At 47.2% G+C, this 22,461-nt stretch overlaps 1 protein-coding gene across 1 annotated transcript in view; it reads right to left on the bottom strand.

Annotated features, from left to right (window-relative positions):
* Positions 1 to 22,461, bottom strand: part of LOC124043761 (E3 ubiquitin-protein ligase HECW2-like) — an 88,848-nt gene that overhangs the window by 42,448 nt on the left and 23,939 nt on the right. The window contains exons 2-18 of the mRNA XM_046362693.1: positions 18,848 to 19,667; positions 16,965 to 17,072; positions 15,932 to 16,026; positions 15,772 to 15,841; positions 10,827 to 10,996; positions 10,315 to 10,454; positions 9,993 to 10,093; positions 9,005 to 9,864; positions 7,887 to 8,187; positions 7,524 to 7,616; positions 6,672 to 6,822; positions 6,322 to 6,428; positions 6,028 to 6,152; positions 5,482 to 5,667; positions 613 to 747; positions 304 to 400; positions 105 to 201 (exon numbers count right to left, since the gene is read on the bottom strand). Of these exons, the coding sequence (XP_046218649.1) occupies positions 105 to 201; positions 304 to 400; positions 613 to 747; positions 5,482 to 5,667; positions 6,028 to 6,152; positions 6,322 to 6,428; positions 6,672 to 6,822; positions 7,524 to 7,616; positions 7,887 to 8,187; positions 9,005 to 9,864; positions 9,993 to 10,093; positions 10,315 to 10,454; positions 10,827 to 10,996; positions 15,772 to 15,841; positions 15,932 to 16,026; positions 16,965 to 17,072; positions 18,848 to 19,019 (3,008 nt within the window). The 5' untranslated portion in view covers positions 19,020 to 19,667. The remainder of the gene's footprint in view (positions 1 to 104; positions 202 to 303; positions 401 to 612; positions 748 to 5,481; positions 5,668 to 6,027; positions 6,153 to 6,321; positions 6,429 to 6,671; positions 6,823 to 7,523; positions 7,617 to 7,886; positions 8,188 to 9,004; positions 9,865 to 9,992; positions 10,094 to 10,314; positions 10,455 to 10,826; positions 10,997 to 15,771; positions 15,842 to 15,931; positions 16,027 to 16,964; positions 17,073 to 18,847; positions 19,668 to 22,461) is intronic.

Below are 22,461 nucleotides of genomic sequence, written 5' to 3'. Positions count from 1 at the left end.
ATTTGTGATACTGCTGTATGGCACAAACATAATACACTTAGAGGGTTAGGATTAAAGGTTAAATATCTGGTTAAATGGTTCCCATGGTGATTGGGGTGACCTACTTGAGTGAGTGGTTCCTGACGAGCTCTGGCTGCCTCTCCTGCAGGATCTCAATGATGTTGGGTTGCCGTAGAAACGCCACAATCTTGTCGTTGTAGGCTGGGGAGAGACCTGTGTCAATATCAACATTCCTGGGTCTGTAACTGCATGTGTGCGTGCACCGGCGTGTGTGTGTGTGTGTGTATAAGCCAGTGTACTCACCCACAGGCACCAGGTCCTGATTGCGAGTGGACCCACTGAAGGTGCTGGAGGGGCAGGGCACGACAGGTGGGCTGGAGTGTCGCATGTCATCTACAACCTGCAACATAAGGGACACACATTTTAGTCAAGTCCATTTGGCAATACTTTGGCATTATTGTCTATTTTGGATGTGTAAGCTAGCATGTTCTTCAAACCAGCTAGCCAGGCAAGCTGCCAAGCCACCTGTACTGTAGGGTAGTCCACTAGTTTGCATGCTGTCCGGTCTGACCATGTTTTGAGTCGCCTAAGGGAATTTAGCAGTAGTCTCACCTCGCCTGCGCTGTGGCTGCGTTGGCGGTTAAGGTGCTGTCGGTGGGCCAGCAGGCTAGTTGAGTGTGCACTCTGGAGGGGGAGCCGCGGGTCGATGAAGGTTGTGGAGCGACAGTTGTGATCCACAAAGAAGGGCTGTGGAGAAACACAGCCAGCCACTTACATTAAGATAGATAAACAAATTACATTTTATAAAGGTGTACTGTACACACAGTTCCAGTCAAAAGTTTGGACACACCTACTCATTCAAGGGTTATTTATTTTTACTGTTTGCCTTGACAGCTTTGCACACTCTAGGGATTCTCTCAACCAGATTCACCTGGAATGCTTTTCCAACAGTCTTGAAGGAGTTCCCACATATGTAGGGCACTTGTTGGCTGCGTTTCCTTCATTCTGCAATCCAACTGATCCCAAACTATCTCAATTGGGTTGAGGTCAGATGATTGTGGAGGCCAGGTCATCTGATGCAGCACTCCATCACTCTCCTTGGTCAAATAGCCCTTACACAGCCTGGAGGTGTGTTGGGTCATTGTCCTGTAGAAAAACAAATGACAGCCTCACTAAGCCTAAACCAGATGGGATGGTGTATCGCTGCAGAATGCTGTGGTAGCCATGCTCGTTAAGGGTGCCTTGAATTCTAAATAAATCAGTGTCACCAGCAAAGCACCCCCACACCTCCATGCTTCGCGGTGGGTACCAAACATGTGGAGATCATATGTTCACCTACTCGGCATCTCACAAAGACACGGCAGTGGGAACCAAAAATTTCAAATCTGGTCCAAAAGGACAGATTTCCACGAGTCTAATGTCCATTGCTCGTGTTTTTTGAACCAAGCAAGTCTGGTCTTACTGGTGTCCTTTAGTAGTGGTTTCTTTGCAGCAATTCTACCATGAAGGCCTGATTCACGCAGTCTCCTCTGAACAGTTGATGTTGAGATGAACTCTGAAGAATTTATTTTGGCTGCAAATTCTGAGGCTGGCAACTCTAATGAAGTTATCCTCTGCAGCAGAGGTAACTCTGGGTCTTCCTTTCCTTTGGCAGTCCTAATGAGAGCCAGTTTCACCATAGAGCTTGATGGTTTTGGCGACTGCAATTGAAGAAAATGTCAAAGGTCTTGAAATGTTCCGGATTGACTGACCTTCATGTCTCAAAGTAATGATGGACTGCTCGACAAAGATGGCATTGATGGAGATGGCAGCATTGTGACTAGCTCTTAGGAAAATGCAGTATTTAGTTTTTTTTACATTATTAGCTCAGGAAATGTTGTCATTACATACAGCCGGGAAGAACTATTGGATATTAGAGTGCCGACTCTACCAGAACTACCAGACTTCCCTGGAGCAGATCCTTTGTTCATTCTCCCCAGAACAATTTAACTTATTCCAGAGGCCGACACAGAACGTCACCGGCGGAGGAGAGGCACTCGACGCGGCCTGCTGGTTTGACCTAGGAGGCGCGCACACCATCCACCACTTCTGAGTATTTAACTCGCTAATGTTCGGTCTTTGGATTTAAAAAAAGTTGAGCTTAGAGGAAGGATTTCTATCCAGAGAAACATTGCGTACTTTGATTCACGGAAACATGGCTCTCTCGGGACACTGTCGGAGTCCGTAAACCCAGCAGGATTCTCACTACATCGCACAGACAGGAATAAATATCTTTGGGAAGCAGAAGGGCAGTGGGGTGTGTTTCATGATTAATGACTCATGGTGTAATTCTAGGAACATACAGGAACTCAAGTCCTTTTGTTCACCCAACCTAGAATACCTCACGATTAAATGTTGACCATATTATCTCCCAAGAGAATTCTCCTCCGTCATCACCATGGCCGTTTACATCCATTTGAGTGCACACTCATACCGAAACCTCGTAGGCCCTCAAAGAACTTCACTGGACTTTATGCAAACTGGAAATCACATAACCCGAGGCTGCATTTATTGTAGCTGAGGATTTTAACAAAGCACATCTGAGGACGAGGCTGCCAAGGTTCTATCAACATGCTGACTGTCCTACCTGAGCTACTAAGACTCAAACATTGCTATTCAAACTTCCTGAATGCTTAAAAGGCCCTCCCCCGCCCTTCTTACGGCAAATCAGTCCACATCTCCATCTTGCTCCTCCAGTCCTATAGGCAGAAACTCAAACAGGAAGTACCCATGCTTCGTACTATTCAACGCTGGTCTGACCAATCGGAATCTATGCTTCAGGATTGTTTTGATCAAGTGGACTGGGATATGTTCCAGGTAGCTTGTGAGAAAATAATCTAGATGCATATACGGAGACGGAGTTTATAAGGAAGTGTATAGGAGATGTAGTACCCAATGACTATTAAAACCTACCCCAACCAGAAACCGTGGATATATGGAAGCATTCATGCAAAACTGAAAGTGTGAACCACCGCATTTAACCATGGCAAGGCAATCGGTAATATGGCAGAATATAAACAGTGTAGTTATTCACTCCGCAAGGCAACCAAACAAGCTAAATGTCAGTATAGAGATAAAGTGGAGTCGCAATTTAACGGCTCAGACCCGAGACGTATGTAGCAGGGACTACAGACAATCACGGACTACAAAAGGAAAACCAGCCACATCGCCGAAACCGACGTCTCGCTTCTGGATAGGCTAAACACATTCTTCACACGCTTTGAGGATAACAGTGCCACAGACTTGGCCCGCTACAAAGGGCTGTGGGCTCTTCTCTGTGGCAGATGAGAGTAAAACATTTAAAATGTGCTAACCCTCGCAAGGCTGCCGGGCCCAGACGGCACCCCTAGCTGTGTCCTCAAAGCATGTGCAGACCAGCTGGCTAGAGTGTTTACAGACATATTCGATCTCTCCCCATTCCAGTCTGCTGTCCTCACATGCTTCAAGATGGCCATTGTTCCATTGTTCCTGGACCCAAGAAGGCAAAGGTAACTTAATGACTATCGCCCCATAGCACTCACCTCTGTCATCATGAAGTGCTTTCAGAGACTAGTCAAAGATTATATCACCTCCACCCTACCTGCCACCCTACACCCACTTCAATTTGCTTACCGCCCCAATAGATCCACAGACGATGCAATCGCCATCACTCTGCACACTGCCCTATCCCATTTGGACAAGAGGAATACCTATGTAAGAATGCTGTTTATTGGCTATAGCACAGCATTCAACACCATAGTACCCTCGGTCTGAACCCCAACCTGTGCAACTGGGTCCTGGACCTAAGTAGGAAACATCACCTCCACTCCGCTGATCCTCAACACTGGGGCCCCACAAGGGTGCATGCTGAGCCTCCTCCTGTACTCCCTATTCACCCATCACTGCGTGGCCAAGCACGCCTCCAACTCAATCATAAAGTTTGCACACGACAACAGTAGTAGGCTTGATTACCAACAATGACAAGACCGCCAACAGGGAATAGGTGATGGCTCTGGGAATGTGGTGCCTGGAAATCAGCCTCTCACTCAACGTCAACAAAGCAAGAGGATCGTGGACTTCAGGAAAGCTTACATCCCTGACAAACATCCCTGACAAACTGAAATGGTCTACCCACACAGTCAGTGTGGTGAAGAAGGCACAACAGCCTCTTCAACCTCAGGAGGCTAAAGAACTTTGGCTTGTCACCTAAAACCCTCAAACATTTACAGATGCACAATTGAAATCATCCTGTCAGGCTGTATCACCGCCTGGTGAGGAAACTGCAATGCCCACAACCGCAAGGCTCTCCAGAGGGTGGTATGGTCTGCCCAGCGCATTACCGGGGGCAAAATACCCACCCTCCAGGACCCAATGTCACAGGAAGACCAAAAAGATCAAGGACACCCGAGCCACTGCCTGTTCACCCCACTATCATCCAGAAGGTGAGGTCAGTACAGGTGCATAAAAGCTGGGACCATGAGACTGAAAAACATCTTCCATCTCAAGGCCATCAGACTGTTAAACAGCCATCACTAGCACATTAGAGGCTGTTGCCTATAGGCATAGACTAGAAACCACTGGCCATTTTAAGGAATAGAACACTAGTCACTTTAATGTTTACATATCTGGAATTACTCATCTCATATGTATATACTGTTTTCTATACTATTCTAAGGTATCTCATTCACTTAATGTTTACATATCTTGCATTACTCATATGTATATATTGTTTTCTATACTATTCTACAGAATATTAGTCCGTTCCGCTCTGACATCGCTCATCCATATGTATATAGCCTTAATTAATTCCTACTTATATTTGTGTGCATTGGGTATATGTTGTGTAATTTGTTAGATATCACTGCACTGTCGGAGCTAGAAGCACAAGCATTTTGCTACACCCGCAATACATCTGCTAATCATGTGTATGTGATGTACCAATAAAATTTGATTTGACTAATTTCTCTTTGTTTATTTGAGCGGTTCATGCCATAATATGGACTTGGTCTTTTACCAAATAGGGATATCTTCTATATACCACCCCTACCTTGTCACAACACAACTGATTGGCTCAAACACATTAGGAGGTGAAGAAATTCCACAAATTAACTTTTAACAAGGCACACAAGTTAATTGCAATGCTTTTCAGGTGACGACCTCATGAGGCTGGTTGAGAGAATGCCAAGTGTGCGCAAAACTATCATCAAGGAAAAGGGTGTCTACTTTGAAGAATCTAAAATATATTGATTTGTTTAACACTTTTTTGATTCCATATGTGTTATTTCATAGCTTTGATATCTTCACTACTATTCCACAATATAATACAAGCAATACAAGTAAATAAAAACCCTGGAATGAGTAGGTGTCCATACTCTTGACTGGTACTGTATATCCACACACTCCCTGCTCTTACACCCAACCCCACTTCACACACACCCCTACCCCCCACACACTGGTCCAGACCTTGCCAGTCTGGTCATGCTTCATCTCCCAGCCCCTGGGTAGCTCCAGCTGGCTGTTGGTGAACATGTTGAGGAAGACCACCAGGTCCCGATTGTGCTGGTAACGCTCATAGTGGTGGGCGTCCCGACGCACCTTACTGATCATGTGCTTCAGGCAGGTGTTGCTCGTAAACATGCTGTAGGCACTCTGGGGAGGGAGGGGGGGGGGGAACAGACTGATGAGGACATCAAAAGAGGGACATTAAATGCTGGGCTCTTCTGTAAATGGGGTTATTACTGTGAGTAAACACATTAAGGAAGAATGATCAATGAAAACCCAGGTAGCATGGCTCATATTTATATATCAATTAACCTGATGAAGGCAACATTTGAAGTAAACGAGAAAAGAGCAGTTCACTCCAAGAAGCTCTTTCCTTACCATACACACCTTTGCTGATCATTATCAACTACTGAGAGATATGACATGGTAAGGGTGACCTTGAGGGACCAAAGGAGATCCATAAGAAGGTGAAAGGTGAGAGTTGAGCGCCTGTGCAGCCAGACTCACAGGGTTAGAATGCAGCACGGTGAAGAAGTCTGTGCTGCACAGGAACTTTGCGCTTGGGGACTGGAGCAGCAGAGAGAGACGCGACCGAGAGCTGGAGTGACCCACTGCGCTCTCTCTCCTGTACTCTACAACAGACAAAACAAAAACTGTTAGAGGTAAATATATGTTGGAAAGGGTGTGTGTGTGTGTGTGTGTGTCTGTGCGTGCGCTTGTATGCGCGCACATACAGTATGTGTGCATACCTCGTGTGTGTTATCAGTGCGTGTGTGTATGAATGTTAGTGTACAAGCACACCAGGGATGGTCTGGGGTAGAAAGTCACTCTCTGTGGGCTCTGGCGGGAGGTCAACTGTGTTCTCCTCAGACCTCTCACTGGTCATCGTCCTCCTGATGCTCTGATATCTGACAGACAGAAATAGAGTAAGAGGGAAAGAAGGACAGTGTGAGAAAAAGAGGAAAGGGTGTGAAGGGTTAAGGAGAGAGAGGAAATGTAGAGGATTGAAGTTACAAAAGTGTGTGTACACCTGAGTGTGTGAGGGAGAGAGAAGGTGTGAGTACGTATATGTACGCACATATATGTGTGCGAGTGTATGAGCATGGTGTGTATGTACGTGTGTGTGTGTGCGCCTCTACATGATTACAGACCTGCGGTTGAGCTGCTCCATCTGTTGGATGGAGCTGGAGCGGGTCAGGCCCTGGGGAGCGGGGGGTCCGGTGGGGCGCTGCCACGTGGTGGTCCGGTTCACGTGATCGACAAAGAAAATACGACCGTGACTATCGATCCTCGCCTCCCAGTCTGAGGAGGACAAACACATGGCTTTACATTCGCAAACACACACTTAACATGAGACAGAGGCTATGTCCCAAATGGCACCCTAGTTCCTTTATAGTGCACTACTTTTGACCAAAGACCGTAGGGAATAGGGTGCCATTTGGGACACAGCCACATTCGAACTAAATTCACACATGGTTGACATACAGATGCATTCTGACAGAACCATGACACCTCGAATAGCATAAAAATACAGTATATCAAATAGTATACCATTGTGTATATAGCAGTTAGAAATGTAGGACAAGTCATAGATTTAGATAGACAGCTCTAATGACAAAGCGTGTTTTAGCATGGGCAGTGCCATTGAAAACTGCCACCATTTTGAAGTAGATATGCAGGTCATAAGGAAAGGATCAGCCAATTAATTATACTACTCAGCAAACATTCCATAACTGCATGTGGCAGTAAATTTCCAACATTGGTTTTATACATGTTCAGACAACACACTCCAGGTGGCAGTATGCACCCTTTCAGTTTGTCTACATACTTATAGAAGTAATAGTCAAAGAAGCCATTAAGGCACAAATACAAAGAAGCCCCCTCTATCAGCCTCTATGAAGCCAAAAATACACATTGTATCAAGCAGCCTTCTTTCTCTCCTTTTTGTCATCTTCCTTCACCTCAAATACATACAGATATAGTATGTACAGACAGACACTTACTAGGAGGTAACGGTTCATCCACTCGTTGGTAACGGTGAATGTCATGGCGCACTGAGGGGAGGCAGTGCACGGGGTGACCGTTCACTTGAGCACCTGAGGATACATTCAGGAAAAGAGCACATGAGCCTTTTTATAGTTATGGTAATTCACTATTAGTTTCTCCATGACTGGATTAATTAATCATATTTAATGATAATTTCAAGTAGGGGTGTATGTGGATGCTTTGATGGATCCCACGGAAGCAGAATAGTAATATAATGTAGTAATATAATTTCATCATGTAATTTCTAAGATACTACAAGGTAAATATTAGGCTGCAAAATAAAGCATGAAGAAATTATTTTAAAAGTGGTAGTTACACACCGTCTTCTCCATCTGCCTCCATGGCAACTGCATCTGAATCAACAGATACAGCCACCCCTGCGGGTCTTGGCTCCTCCCCCTCCTCATCCTGGGGTACATTCCCAGATACCTGTAAGCTCCACATCCGCTCACTAATCTCCTCCCCTGGCTCCAGCGCATAGGCAGACGGAGCATCTCCTTCAACCTCATTGGCTGACGTATGCCCGCCCCCCTCGTCATCTACGTGCTGGTGGGTGGGTGGAGTGCCAGTGAAGGTGTCTCCCCCTGGGTCAATGGCAGCTACTGCCCTCTCCTCTGCCTCCTGCAACATGAGGGCTCAATGAGGTCAGAACAGTGTTTCCCAAATGATGGGTCAGGACCAGGGATGTAGTGGAGCATTAATAAATGATGTTAACACACCTTATTTGCTTTGGTAAATAACGTTCGTGCGCCTATAACACTAAAATGACATTGTTAGTATTTGCGCTACCTGCCGGCATCATCTCGAAAGGCGTTCTTGTTCACCCACCTTTTTTTAACCACTAACCACATCTCTGGGTAGGACCCAATGGCGGGTTGTGGTTCATTCTTTTAGAACCTTACTTTGTGAGGATTCGGTTTGCTGAAACAAGGTAAGGTCCTGGCTAGAAACATTGTTTGATGTAGTATTGTATTAGCTCGGTTTTCAACCTCAGCATGAGAACCAATCCTGAAACAGGAAGACCACTCAGTGAGCAAGCAACTTTATAGCTTTAAATCCTGAATTGTTCCTTTACTAAATGTCTCATGGACAGACACGTATAACTGGTATCCTAGCATCTGTCAACAGACGGACGTCTAACGAGGAACTTTGATCCGATATTTCATCAATCTTTCGAATATCAGATGGGGAGGGGACATTTGACCCATAGAATTGCCTGTAACTTGCAAAGAGAGCTACCGCCCTGCTTCCACTCCTCATTCTAGCATATTTTCTAACGTGTCAAATTTAATCGAGCATCTGACACAATCACGCAAGATTTTAGTTCTGGGTTTCCGTGATTGTTCCTTGACTTACTACTACAGATATATTTCTATGTATTCCATAGAGAACCTTTAACCACGGGTATGATCTACTCACTTAACCACCAGTCACTCACCTCAGCCGTGGAAATTGTGATTGGGCAACTCTCTGAGGAAGAGAAGACTGTCTGTGGGGCCATTGCCATGGAGCAGGTGTCAATCGGCGACGAGGGGTTGTCAGCGGGCCCCTGGCCCTCCTCTGGCCCCTCCAGGCACACAGCCAAAAGACTCTGGGACAGCGCCTCGGAGAAGAAAGGAACTTCCTCCACCTCCGAGAAAACATCAGGCTCTGAGGAGTCCTCGAAGTCGAGGGCCAGGTCTAACTCAGGGGCCACATTGGATTCACCACCAGGGGCACAATCTTCCCCCGTTACCATCAGCTGTTCATCTCCCACCACACTGGGTTCCAGCTGCTCAGGGTCAGGATCCTGCTCTAGCTCTGGGACAACGTCTTCCTCTTCAGGCCCCTCGGGACCCCCGTTGAGCAGCAGGGGGGACCCGGGCACCGGGTAAATGTCAGTGGGCCCTGAGCGCTCCTCATCTTCGTCTGAGTCAATGTGCAGCATGGCACTGAGACGTGTGTGAGTGGGAAAGCTAGAGCGCAGCTTCGGTGAAGCAGCGCCCAGGGGCCTCTCTCCGGGGCCCTTGGGGGCCTCGATGGCATCCAGGCCTTCGCTCAGGGACCTCTGCAACCGTAGAGGGCCAGAGTAGGATTCACCCTCTGTGGTTCTGCCCTCTGTACCGCTAAAGTCCCTGTAGTCTGGGACTGGATAGGCTGTGGCCCCACCTTCCCAGGACCTCTGTGAGCCCAGGGAGCCAGTAGGGGAGGGGCCTCCAGTAACCACCCCCGGGAGTAGGTGAGGCAGATCCTCGTCATCTGATGGAGTCCCAGGGGCCCCGTTATTGGGCACACCGATGATAGAGTCTGGAGAGGCCCCTGAGCATGAACGAGATCAAGATTCATCATTTTGTAATACCTTTTTAGTCCATTACAATTCAGTAGTGTGCACTTCAATTAGGTATTGTTGTTTACAAACACATTAAATTACAGGCAATGGCCCTCACCGTCAGGTCCAGTGGATGTGAGCTCCACCCGGAACTGCATCTGGCCACTCACGTGCTCAGTGGGCAACCGTCGACACAGAGAGAAGCTCAGAGGCTGGAGACTGAGGATAGACGGACAGACAAACAAACAACCGAATGCAATTACTCAACTATAGTTAACACGCAATGATAAAGTATAGAGAACAATCAATAATTATGAGCATGGGTCTAAATGAGCATCATTAAAAACACGTATGTCTTTGAGTGTGTATAAATGGTTTGTTTATTTTAAAGCACATTTGTGTGTGTGTGTGCGTGTGTGCCAGTGTTCCAGGTTACCTACCCAGGTATTTTCTCAATCAGCCTCTGCACAGGAATGGTCAGCTGACCAAGGAAGCGTTTGATGATTGGTCGACTTTTGGCAAACTTGTCCTTCACCTCGATGTTCAGAATGTCCGTCATCAGTGCTACAAAAGTGTATTTCTACAGAGAGAGGGAGAAACAGACTGTGAGCTAAGCACCATCTGACCTTTCTAAGTAAAAGTGATTTGCGGTGAGCAGAGGATTAGCACCAATTTAAGTGGACAGCAACTTAATTGGAAATCTGAAGTGAAACACCATGACAATCTGAGCAAGGAGAAGCCTAGCGGGGAAGGCTCGCTCGGCTCCCCATGAACTCTATATTTCGCTTGACTCTTCAGCCATATTGATTTCAAACGTTTAATCGTTACAATATTGTAAATGATAGGGAACACATCTAGTGAGTGAACCAGTGATCTATGAGTGGAGTGAGTGTGCACGTTTGTGTGTATGTCTGTGCACGTGTGTGTGTGTACATGCATGTATATAGATCACCTCTCCGCGCCACTTAGGGTTGGTGGTATTGGCGATGATGGCGGAGCGTCTCTCCTGTCCGTGGTGGCTGAAGGTGGGGAAGCCACTTCTCTTCCCAGGGTGGATGGACATCTTCAGGTAGGGATCCGGGTTGAAGAACATACCCTTCTTCAGCCCCACCGCGTGCATATCTACACAGAGGATGACCGTCATTAAATCAGGGGCTGTATATGTCAAGAGTCTCCGAGTAGGAGTGCTGACCCAGGATCAGTTTAGCTTTTTAGCCCACAACGAATAAGACTACATGGAAGGTGTGGGGGGGGGGCATCACTCCTACTCTGAGACCCACTACATTACCTTGTTATTTAACCTTCCAAAATGGACATGTCAAGCCGTTTCAATAAAGGCTTTTATCTGCAACTGCAGTTTTGCCCAAGTCCAATTGTTAATGTCACAAGCCAGGGAAACCAAAGAGCAGCTTACCATTTGAACTCATATTACAAACGAAGAGTTGCAGAAACTTTGGCTTTTTCACTAGTTGTCAAAGGTTTATTGCAAGGGAAGGATGACATACATATCTATATGAGTCGGATTCGGTTGGAGCGAGTGGTCGCATCTGCACGTCGCTCCAACACGTCGCTCCAACGGGTAGTATAACTTTTTCATTATATTTCATTATATTTCATTATATCACAACGGTTTGATTTGTCTTATCTTAGCAAATTCTTCTCAGCTAGCTACAGAGCCGTCTTTGTATCAAAGATAATTGCGTAATTATCGTATTTCGCCGTCCTAACGTAGTCTTCACTAGCCAGCTAGCTAACGTCCACTGATTAGCTGCACTGGAGAAACTATCATACTCAACTGAACGACTTGATTAGTTTAGTGTTAGCTAGCTACATAGCTGTCTTTGCTGTCTTCGTATCATCGTATCCAAGATAATTGTGTTGTTTAGGTTTAGAGTGTGTAGTCTTAGAGTGATTATCTTAATTTACCGAGGTTAGCTAGCCAGCTATTTGTCGTCCTTAACGTAGGTGACTCTGCTAGCTAGCCAACAGCTAACCAACGCTAGCCAACGTCTTCTGTATAGAACTCAACTACCCGGTCGCACTCACAGGTAGTATCACATTTTCACTTCATTTCATTACAGTACAACGGTTTGATTTGTTTGATCGTAGCTAGCTACTTAGCTAGCTACATAGCCGTCTTTGTATCAAAGATAATTGTGTAGTCTAGAGCGATTTTCTAGGTTCGCTAATCTATTGTCATTCTTTTAACGCAACGTAACGTAAACAACACTGCTAGCTAGCCTGCTAGCCCCGAATAGCAACACTGCAGAAACTATTACACTCAACGGAACGACTTGATTAGTGTAGTGTCAACAACGCACCCACTGCCAGCTGGCCTACTTCAGCAGTACTGTATCATTTTAATCATTTTAGTCAATAAGATTCTTGCTACGTAGCTTAACTTTCTGAACATTCGAGACGTGTAGTCCACTTGTCATTCCAATCTCCTTTGCATTAGCGTAGCCTCTTCTGTAGCCTGTCAACTATGTGTCTGTTTATCCCTGTTCTCTCCTCTCTGCACAGACCATACAAACGCTCCTCACCGCGTGGCCGCGGCCACCCTACTCTGGTGGTCCCAGCGCGCACGACCCACGTGGAGTTCCAGGTCTCCGGTAGCCTCTGGAACTGCCAATCTGCGGTCAACAAGGCAGAGTTCATCTCAGCCTATGCCTCCCTCCAGTCCCTCGACTTCTTGGCACTGACGGAAACATGGATCACCACAGACAACACTGCTACTCCTACTGCTCTCTCTTCGTCCGCCCACGTGTTCTCGCACACCCCGAGAGCGTCTGGTCAGCGGGGTGGTGGCACCGGGATCCTCATCTCTCCCAAGTGGTCATTCTCTCTTTCTCCCCTTACCCATCTGTCTATCGCCTCCTTTGAATTCCATGCTGTCACAGTTACTAGCCCTTTCAAGCTTAACATCCTTATCATTTATCGCCCTCCAGGTTCCCTCGGAGAGTTCATCAATGAGCTTGATGCCTTGATAAGCTCCTTTCCTGAGGACGGCTCACCTCTCACAGTTCTGGGCGACTTTAACCTCCCCACGTCTACCTTTGACTCTTTCCTCTCTGCCTCCTTCTTTCCACTCCTCTCCTCTTTTGACCTCACCCTCTCACCTTCCCCCCTACTCACAAGGCAGGCAATACGCTCGACCTCATCTTTACTAGATGCTGTTCTTCCACTAACCTCATTGCAACTCCCTCCAAGTCTACGACCACTGCCTTGTATCCTTTTCCCTCTCGCTCTCATCCAACACCTCCCACACTGCCCCTACTCGGATGGTATCGCGCCGTCCCAACCTTCGCTCTCTCTCCCCCGCTACATCCTATCATCTCTTCCCTCCGCTCAAACCTTCTCCCACCTATCTCCTGATTCTGCCTCCTCAACCCTCCTCTCCTCCCTCTCTGCATCCCTTGACTCTCTATGTCCCCTATCCTCCAGGCCGGCTCGGTCCTCCCCTCCCGCTCCGTGGCTCGATGACTCATTGCGAGCTCACAGAACAGGGCTCCGGGCAGCCGAGCGGAAATGGAGGAAAACTCGCCTCCCTGCGGACCTGGCATCCTTTCACTCCCTCCTCTCTACATTTTCCTCCTCTGTCTCTGCTGCTAAAGCCACTTTCTACCACGCTAAATTCCAAGCATCTGCCTCTAACCCTAGGAAGCTCTTTGCCACCTTTTCCTCCCTCCTGAATCCTCCGCCCCCTCCCCCCTCCTCCCTCTCTGCAGATGACTTCGTCAACCATTTTGAAAAGAAGGTCGACGACATCCGATCCTCGTTTGCTAAGTCAAACGACACCGCTGGTTCTGCTCACACTGCCCTACCCTGTGCTCTGACCTCTTTCTCCCCTCTCTCTCCAGATGAAATCTCGCGTCTTGTGACGGCCGGCCGCCCAACAACCTGCCCGCTTGACCCTATCCCCTCCTCTCTTCTCCAGACCATTTCCGGAGACCTTCTCCCTTACCTCACCTCGCTCATCAACTCATCCCTGACCGTTGGCTACGTCCCTTCCGTCTTCAAGAGAGCGAGAGTTGCACCCCTTCTGAAAAAACCTACACTCGATCCCTCCGATGTCAACAATTACAGACCAGTATCCCTTCTTTCTTTTCTCTCCAAAACTCTTGAACGTGCCGTCCTTGGCCAGCTCTCCCGCTATCTCTCTCTGAATGACCTTCTTGATCCAAATCAGTCAGGTTTCAAGACTAGTCATTCAACTGAGACTGCTCTCCTCTGTATCACGGAGGCGCTCCGCACTGCTAAAGCTAACTCTCTCTCCTCTGCTCTCATCCTTCTAGATCTATCGGCTGCCTTCGATACTGTGAACCATCAGATCCTCCTCTCCACCCTCTCCGAGTTGGGCATCTCCGGCGCGGCCCACGCTTGGATTGCGTCCTACCTGACAGGTCGCTCCTACCAGGTGGCGTGGCGAGAATCTGTCTCCTCACCACGCGCTCTCACCACTGGTGTCCCCAGGGCTCTGTTCTTGGCCCTCTCCTATTCTCGCTATACACCAAGTCACTTGGCTCTGTCATAACCTCACATGGTCTCTCTTATCATTGCTATGCAGACGACACACAATTAATCTTCTCCTTTCCCCCTTCTGATGACCAGGTGGCGAATCGCATCTCTGCATGTCTGGCAGACATATCAGTGTGGATGACGGATCACCACCTCAAGCTGAACCTCGGCAAGACGGAGCTGCTCTTCCTCCCGGGGAAGGACTGCCCGTTCCATGATCTCGCCATCACGGTTGACAACTCCATTGTGTCCTCCTCCCAGAGCGCCAAGAACCTTGGCGTGATCCTGACAACACCCTGTCGTTCTCAACTAACATCAAGGCGGTGGCCCGTTCCTGTAGGTTCATGCTCTACAACATCCGCAGAGTACGACCCTGCCTCACACAGGAAGCGGCGCAGGTCCTAATCCAGGCACTTGTCATCTCCCGTCTGGATTACTGCAACTCGCTGTTGGCTGGGCTCCCTGCCTGTGCCATTAAACCCCTTCAACTCATCCAGAACGCCGCAGCCCGTCTGGTGTTCAACCTTCCCAAGTTTTCTCACGTCACCCCGCTCCTCCGTTCTCTCCACTGGCTTCCAGTTGAAGCTCGCATCCGCTACAAGACCATGGTGCTTGCCTACGGAGCTGTGAGGGGAACGGCACCTCAGTACCTCCAGGCTCTGATCAGGCCCTACACCCAAACAAGGGCACTGCGTTCATCCACCTCTGGCCTGCTCGCCTCCCTACCACTGAGGAAGTACAGCTCCCGCTCAGCCCAGTCAAAACTGTTCGCTGCCCTGGCCCCCCCAATGGTGGAACAAACTCCCTCACGACGCCAGGACAGCGGAGTCAATCACCACCTTCCGGAGACACCTGAAACCCCACCTCTTTAAGGAATACCTAGGATAGGTTAAGTAATCCCTCTCACCCCACCCCCCCTAAGTTTTAGATGCAGTATTGTTAAGTGACTGTCCCACTGGATGTCATAAGGTGAATGCACCAATTTGTAAGTCGCTCTGGATAAGAGCGTCTGCTAAATGACTTAAATGTAAATGTAAATGTAAATACACATTCATTCGGTTCTACTTTTGCGATAGAAATCCGTGCTCGAGGCCAATTGGAAGAAACTTCAGTCAACGATTGAGGCTGACTGTATAACTGCTTGCAGGTCGGATGTTAGGAGCAATGCAAAGTTGGAACTTATTTTCAAGTGGGAATAACACAGGTAAGGAGGAATAAAAAGGTCAAATAAAGAAGTAGTAGTAGATTGTAATAACGAGTTCATCGATAATGGAAAACTTTGACGCTCTTCTATTAAATCATTTGAATCCGAACTATAGAGGGCACCTTTTCTGAGTCAATGAGGACATCTTCCTGGTTTTAGCCAAACCACACCTCACCTGTCAAAGTAAAGCTGATTAGTTTGCGAGGATGATCTGTGGATGACTGCCCCTCACTTTGACCTTCTCCCTGAGAGACACAGAGAAGTTGAATGTAAAACACACACACAGACACACCACACACACACACAACAAACCATAAACACACAGGCAGACACACCAGGACTCCAGGGTTCTTCACAGTGATGCAGGGGGTGGTTGCTCTCAGGGCTCCACTGACGCCGTGATAGTACTTGAAGCAGATCTTGGTCTCAGCTAGAGGGAAAACAGAGAGATGCATGATATGAACACCATCCCTCGTTTCTCTCTTCACCCACTCTTTGGCTGGCTGCGCCTCAATTATGAGACGGGACTTGTAATGTTCTTACGCAACAGGGAAGTACGTACATGGAGTAATGCAAAACGTACAAATCTCGCTCACAATTACTTGTGTTTGCATGTATTATAGAATTAACAAGTCAATTAAAAGTAGTATACTGTGTAATTGCAGTGTAATTCCCTTCCCATTAGTTACCCATGAAATAATGCCACTATGGTTGTTCCCTATAGGCCCTGCTCAAAAGTAGTGCACTACGGGGCCTCCCGAGTGGCGCAGCTATCGAAGGCACTGCATCCCCGTGCTAGAGGAATCACTACAGATCCGGGTTCGACCTGTAGCGGCAATTGGCCCAGCGCCATCTAGGTTACGGAGCATTTGGCCGGATGGGATGTCCTTTTCCCATCAAGCTCTAGCGCCTCCTTGTGGAGGCCGGGAGGATGCACGCCGACTTCGGTCGCCAGCTGTACGGCGTTTCCTCCGACACATTGGTGTGGATGGCTTCCGGGTTAAGCGAGCAGTGTCAAGAAGCAGTTTGGGTGAGCGAGGTCGTGTTTCGGAGGACGCAAGGCTCTCGACCTTCGCCTCTCCCGAGTCCGCACGGGAGTTGCAGCAATGCGACAAGTCTAACTACCAATTGGATATCACGAAAGGTAAAAAAACAATATATGCACTACATAGGGAATAGGGTGCCATTTGGAATGAAACCAATGTCAATTATTAAGTATTGTATCTCCCCCTTCTTAATCCTGTCCCATTGTAATGAGTCCAAATGAGTGTGTAATGAGTGTGGTTTTGAAAAGTAGTTTCGACAGTATACTTGATCATATTTCTCACTGTATGAATCCCACTGATGCTTTCTCTCCTCTCCTCTCACCGTCCATGAAGTAAGGCCCAGGCTCCAACCTCCAGACGATCTGGCCCCTCTGTGTCCCATTCACCCCACGGTTCTTACAGTCCCACACATTGGATGGGCTGATTTCATCTGGGCCGGCGAACAGAAAGAAAGCGCCGTCAGTCCAGTCAGTATGTGTGTGGGGTTCTAAATGAGTGCGTGTTGTGTTCTATGAAGACATGACAGTGACAGACAAACTTCTGGATTATTGTCCAACTTTGAAAATGGTTGACCCCAAATAATGTTATAAATGTTATGGTCAGATGTTTATTGAACAGCACTTGTCTACGCTCCACATTGCAGCCTTATCACAGCTGTTGTTCCATGTCTGTTTAGCCTCATGTCATATAACCATGACAGATACCTAACTTCAGACAATTTTCCTTTAATCCATAAATGTAGTGCCTAAAATGCATTCTCTGCAACCTCTAACACAAAGGACAAGAAATTGTAACCTACCACGGAGTTAAATGGAGGGAATTACGCTGTACGTAGCACTTTCGCCCCCCCCCCCAATAATGAACCACCACTTCAGGCTGAACTGAACGAGCACGAAGCAGCACAATGGGAGGGGGGGATGGGGGTGAGGTGATATCATTGAATGTCTGCTTAGTAGTGGAAAGTGGGAGAGCACGGGGCACCCCGGGGGATTAAGACCCTGACGCTAGTAATGAAGTGCACGATGGCCTCGTGATCGATAGCCACGTGGCCTGGCGCCCTCCCTGCATGCTTTCTCTGCTTTTTCCTGTCTCTCATATTTCAGCCTTACAGTGAACCCTTGGGATCCTTCTTCCTTAAAGGAGGGAAGTAAGTCCAGTGAGGTCAAGGGGCGGGTGGATAGAGGACTCATGGAGCGTCTAGAGGTCGACTGACTCGTCCCGACAGCCAATTGGTATATTGGTAAACCGGTAAATGAGAATTAGAGTCAATCATAATGTGGTTGCTCTAGCTTTCTGTTAAATAAATACTAGAGAGTTTGTTGGCTGAATGTCTCTAGTGGGTATGAATAATTGCATAGAACTGAATTGGCCATACTGTAGTTTCAAACAATATGTGGTTCATAATATGAACAAATATGAATATGCTAGATAGGTTGGTTTTCACTGCAACAGGGGAACATTTAGGCTTAGTAGCCTTATGCAGTGTGCTGCTAAAGCAGGGCTATCATGTTGGGGACCACCCAGAATAGTCTAAGTGTATATGGTATACGTGATGGTGTGCGTGTAAAGCCTATCGTATGTTTCCCAGTAAAAATAGTTTGTGTATATATTATGACAATTTGTGCACCCTTTTGGTTCATTTTGGTGTTCGGCTGTTTATCGGGCTGCACAACGTATTTTCTTGAGTCAAGTCGAAGTTTGGCAGCCGTAGTCTATGCCCCTTCATCGTTGATTGGTCAACAGTACTACTGCTAGTAGGAGTGGGAACTATGGACGGGATTGTTCAATTAAGTGTTTGAGAGACGACTAATTTTCATGCACGTTTTCTTACATGAGAATGTAGTTAGATGTCAAATCTGCAACTAAGAACTCCCCTGCAAAAGTTTTTTTTTTTAAATCAAGAAATCTTAGACTAATTCCGATTATATGAGGAAGTGTATACTGGCTGTGTTGTTGCTATGGCCTCTCATTCCATGCTCCACCAGTAAATGGACATGTTTCTCAACTCCAGTTCATTTTTGTTCAGGCAGATACGAACCCTCCCGATTCAACAAATAAATGGCTATATTATTAGTTGAGAAGTTGAATCAGGTGGTGTTCGTGCTGGACTATGTTCGTGCTGGGGCAACCAGTACAGGTGTTCTACTTTAAACTTTCCTAGTTATGAACTACACCATTGTGAAATGAACATACTGAATGTCTCACCAATGTGATACAGGCCGATCCAGTCGGTGGCGTCCACCTCCTCCTTGATGTCCCAGGAGATGACCAGGTTCTGGCCCCTCCCCAGCGTGAACTCCAGTGTGGACGCAGTCAGCGATGAGCGGCCCTGCGAGGTCACCAGGTCTGTGTCGCTGTTGGCCCTCGGGAGACTCATGGGGCTGCTCACCACAGAAGCCGTGTCCCTGGCGGCACCGCCTCGCTCCGCCAGGCTCCGCAGGTTCTCTGGGCTGAGCGTGTGTCGCAGGTGTGGGCTGCGCCTCCGTGGGGCCGACAGGTGCTCCCGCCCCACGTGTGCAGACAGTCCGTGTGCATTGTGGGGAGGGGCTGTGTGGGGATGGTTACGGGTCCTGGGAAGGACCGCAGTGAGGGACGCATGGTGGCTGCGGAGGAGGGACCAAAGCAGGAAATTTAACGTTTGGCAGGGTTACGGAAGACGGGAAGGTGTTGATGGGCCACAGATAACAGGAAACCCTTGGACTTAGTAGTTGGGTTAGGCATCAAAGATATGGTCTACCTCGGCCACTTAACTATAGTAGCTTGCTACAGCTTTAGCTTTCCGATGGTGGTGTCAGTAGTGTTTGGTGTGGAGGCTGCAGACCTTATCCTTCCATAGAAGCTCTGTGGTGTGTTGTACCTAAAGTTCTGACAATTCTCTCTGGCCAATGTACAAACAGAAGCATGTCTTGAGTGCAGTATGCCATCCAGGAGCAAAGACAGGTTGAAGACACAGCCAGCATTGTCCACGCCGCTACCCCAAATTGACACTGTCCAACAAGCAAAGATCAAGAGAGAGACCTCGAGGCTAGGAAAGAAGAGAACAAGGCAAGATGGAGGGGAAAATGGAGGGACAGAGGCAGACAGGCGTCAGTATTCCTAACAAACGAAATTCCTAACAAACACGTCAGTATTCCTAACAGATGCTCTATACACACAGCAAATGTAGTGGACACTGCTGTCAAAGATCCAGTCACCTTGCCTGGCTACCCAAACGCTACCTAACGCCCACAGACATGACTTTCTTCCACGCAATAAGTCTGGATTCGAGTAGCTCCTGTACAATATCTAGAATGGAAATCTATTCAGGACCATCCGATTGGTTCCACACGTGGGTAAAGCAGTGTTTTGAAAATTCGTCATTGGCTTTGATACTCTGATTGGTTAGAGATACAGTCACTGATGACTTTGTTTTGTACAGCACCCCTCATTTTGACACCACCACATGACTTCAATGACGGCAGTCTCCGACTGAAGTATGTAGCGAACGATAAGAGCAGCAGAAGAATTTCGTTTGAGGCGACAAGCACCCAGTCACCAATGCAGTACTAGACGTAGCCATTCCAATTTACACACCGCGTCATTCTCTACGTCTTACATCAACCTTCCAAATGAATCAGGAAATCTGTGTGTGTGTTGTGTGTGTACCAGACTGACTGCCCCAGAAAAGGCAAGTGGAGAAAGGCAGCTGTAACTGCTTCTCTGGAAGCTCCTAATTCAGCAAAGGCAGCTGGGGGATATCAGGTGGGAAGGACTGTCTGATTGGCTGTCGGATTCTGAACCACAGCCGTTTAGTAGGAAAAGGGGGACATGCGACTTAATGATCCAACAGGAGCTTATTTTAGATGTGCTGAGCAACAATCAAGGCTTTTTGAAGCTTGGGTATAATTTGAGCTAATGCTAGCGCAAGTCATTTTTGATTTGGGCTGATCTATGCTGGGCTCGTCTCGTCGGCTGGTCAGCACTATTTTAGCCGACTATGCTGTTCTGGCTGCTTGGAGACCATTGCATAGGAATGTAGCTCCTCTGTAAATTGAGGCGATTTTTGACGAGCTTAAGGGGTGTGAGCTAAATCAAGTACCTAAACTATCTGAAAGAATAAATGTTAGGAGCCAGGTCTACAGCCTTCAGAGTCAGCGATGAAGAGGCGACTCCGGGATGCTGGCCTTCTAGGCACAGTTGCTCTGTCCAGTGTCTGTGTTCTCCCCCCCCCCATCTTAGTCTTTAATTGGCCAGTCTGAGATATGGCTTTTTCTTTGCAACTCTGCCTAGAAAGTCAGCATCCCGGAGTCACCTCTTCACTGTTGACGTTGAGACTGGTGTTTTGCGCGTACTACTTCATGAAGCTGTCAGTTGAAGACTTGTGAGGCATCTGTTTCTCAAACTAGACTATGTACCTGTCCTCTTGCTCAGTTGTGCACCGGGGCCTCCCAAGCTTTCTATTCTGGTTAGAAACCGTTTGTGCTGTTCTGTGAAGGGAGTCGTGCACAGAGTTGTACGAGCTCTTCAGTTGCTTGGCAATTTCTCGCATTGAATAGCCTTAATCTCTCAGAACAAAGAATAGACTGACGAGAAAGGGCTTTGTTTCTGGCCATTTTGAGTCTGTAATCGAACCCACAAATGAAAATGCTCCAGATACTCAAGTAGTCTAAAGGCCAGTTTTATTGCTTCTTTAAATCGGAACCGTTTTCAGCTGTGCTAACATAATTGCAAAAGGGCTTTCTAATGATCAATTAGCCTCTTAAAACTATAAACTTGCATTAGCTAACAACATGCCATTGGAACACAGGAGTGATGGTTGCTGATAAATGGGCCTCTGTACACCTATGTAGATATTCTATAAAAGAAAATGTGGTTTCCAGCTACAATAGTCATTTACAAAATTAACAAGTGTCTGCACTGTATTTAGGATCAATTTGATGTCATTTAAAAAATGGACAAAAGTGCTTTTCTTTAAAAAAACAAGGACATTTCTAAGTGACCCCAAACTTTTGAACGGTAGTGTAGTTTAGAATGATGTTTCTGCAATACACATGATTGCCAGTGTTCTATTTGTGACACTTAGGGTGTGGGTTGATGGTCACTAGACTTGATGCCCTGATGTTATAGACTGTTCTCATATCTGTAAGTAGTGCTTGACACCAGAGCAAGTTACTGAAGGTCCAAGGACCGAGGACACACAGTTTATTCACTGTTGCATTGATGACATTATGTGGACATGGATGTTCTGATTACTTTGTGACTGCCCTTTGATGTAATTGATTACTGATGATCGTCTGACTACTGTGATCGCTCTATTGCAGTTTTCTGTAGTAGCTGATGTTTGTAACTCTGTAGCAGGAGACAAAGGTCACTGCTACACTGGGTTTTCTACAAGCCCCTAGGGCTAATGCTGTCAAAACAGTTTCCTGTCTGATTGGGGTATAAGGGCTTGTTTAGAGAAGGCCAGGTAGACTTTATCTGCTTTTGTGCTGGGTGGTGTCTCCCTGTTGCAGCTTGTAATACACAGAGTGATTTTTGATTGCTCTCCTTTTGTTCAACTGGACATTCCTATAACAGACACATACCGCGCGCGTATGTGTGTGTGATGATTGCCTGTGCTTCCAGACTGATGCTGAAACTGGAGAAAGGGATGCCTGCATGGATGTCCCGGAATCAACCAGACTATATAACTGGGGCACACACACGCACAAACAGATATGGGCACAGCTACATGCACACACTTACTTGTGGGAAGAGGAGCAATTTCAGTAAACAATCAGAGGCTTTACAGTCGAGAGACAAAAGTCTGTACACTCGCATATAAGTTATGCAACTGTTCT

This window comes from Oncorhynchus gorbuscha, linkage group LG09 (assembly GCF_021184085.1).
Source record: "Oncorhynchus gorbuscha isolate QuinsamMale2020 ecotype Even-year linkage group LG09, OgorEven_v1.0, whole genome shotgun sequence".
NCBI lineage: Eukaryota > Metazoa > Chordata > Actinopteri > Salmoniformes > Salmonidae > Oncorhynchus > Oncorhynchus gorbuscha.
This window is presented reverse-complemented; position numbering and strand designations above follow the sequence as displayed.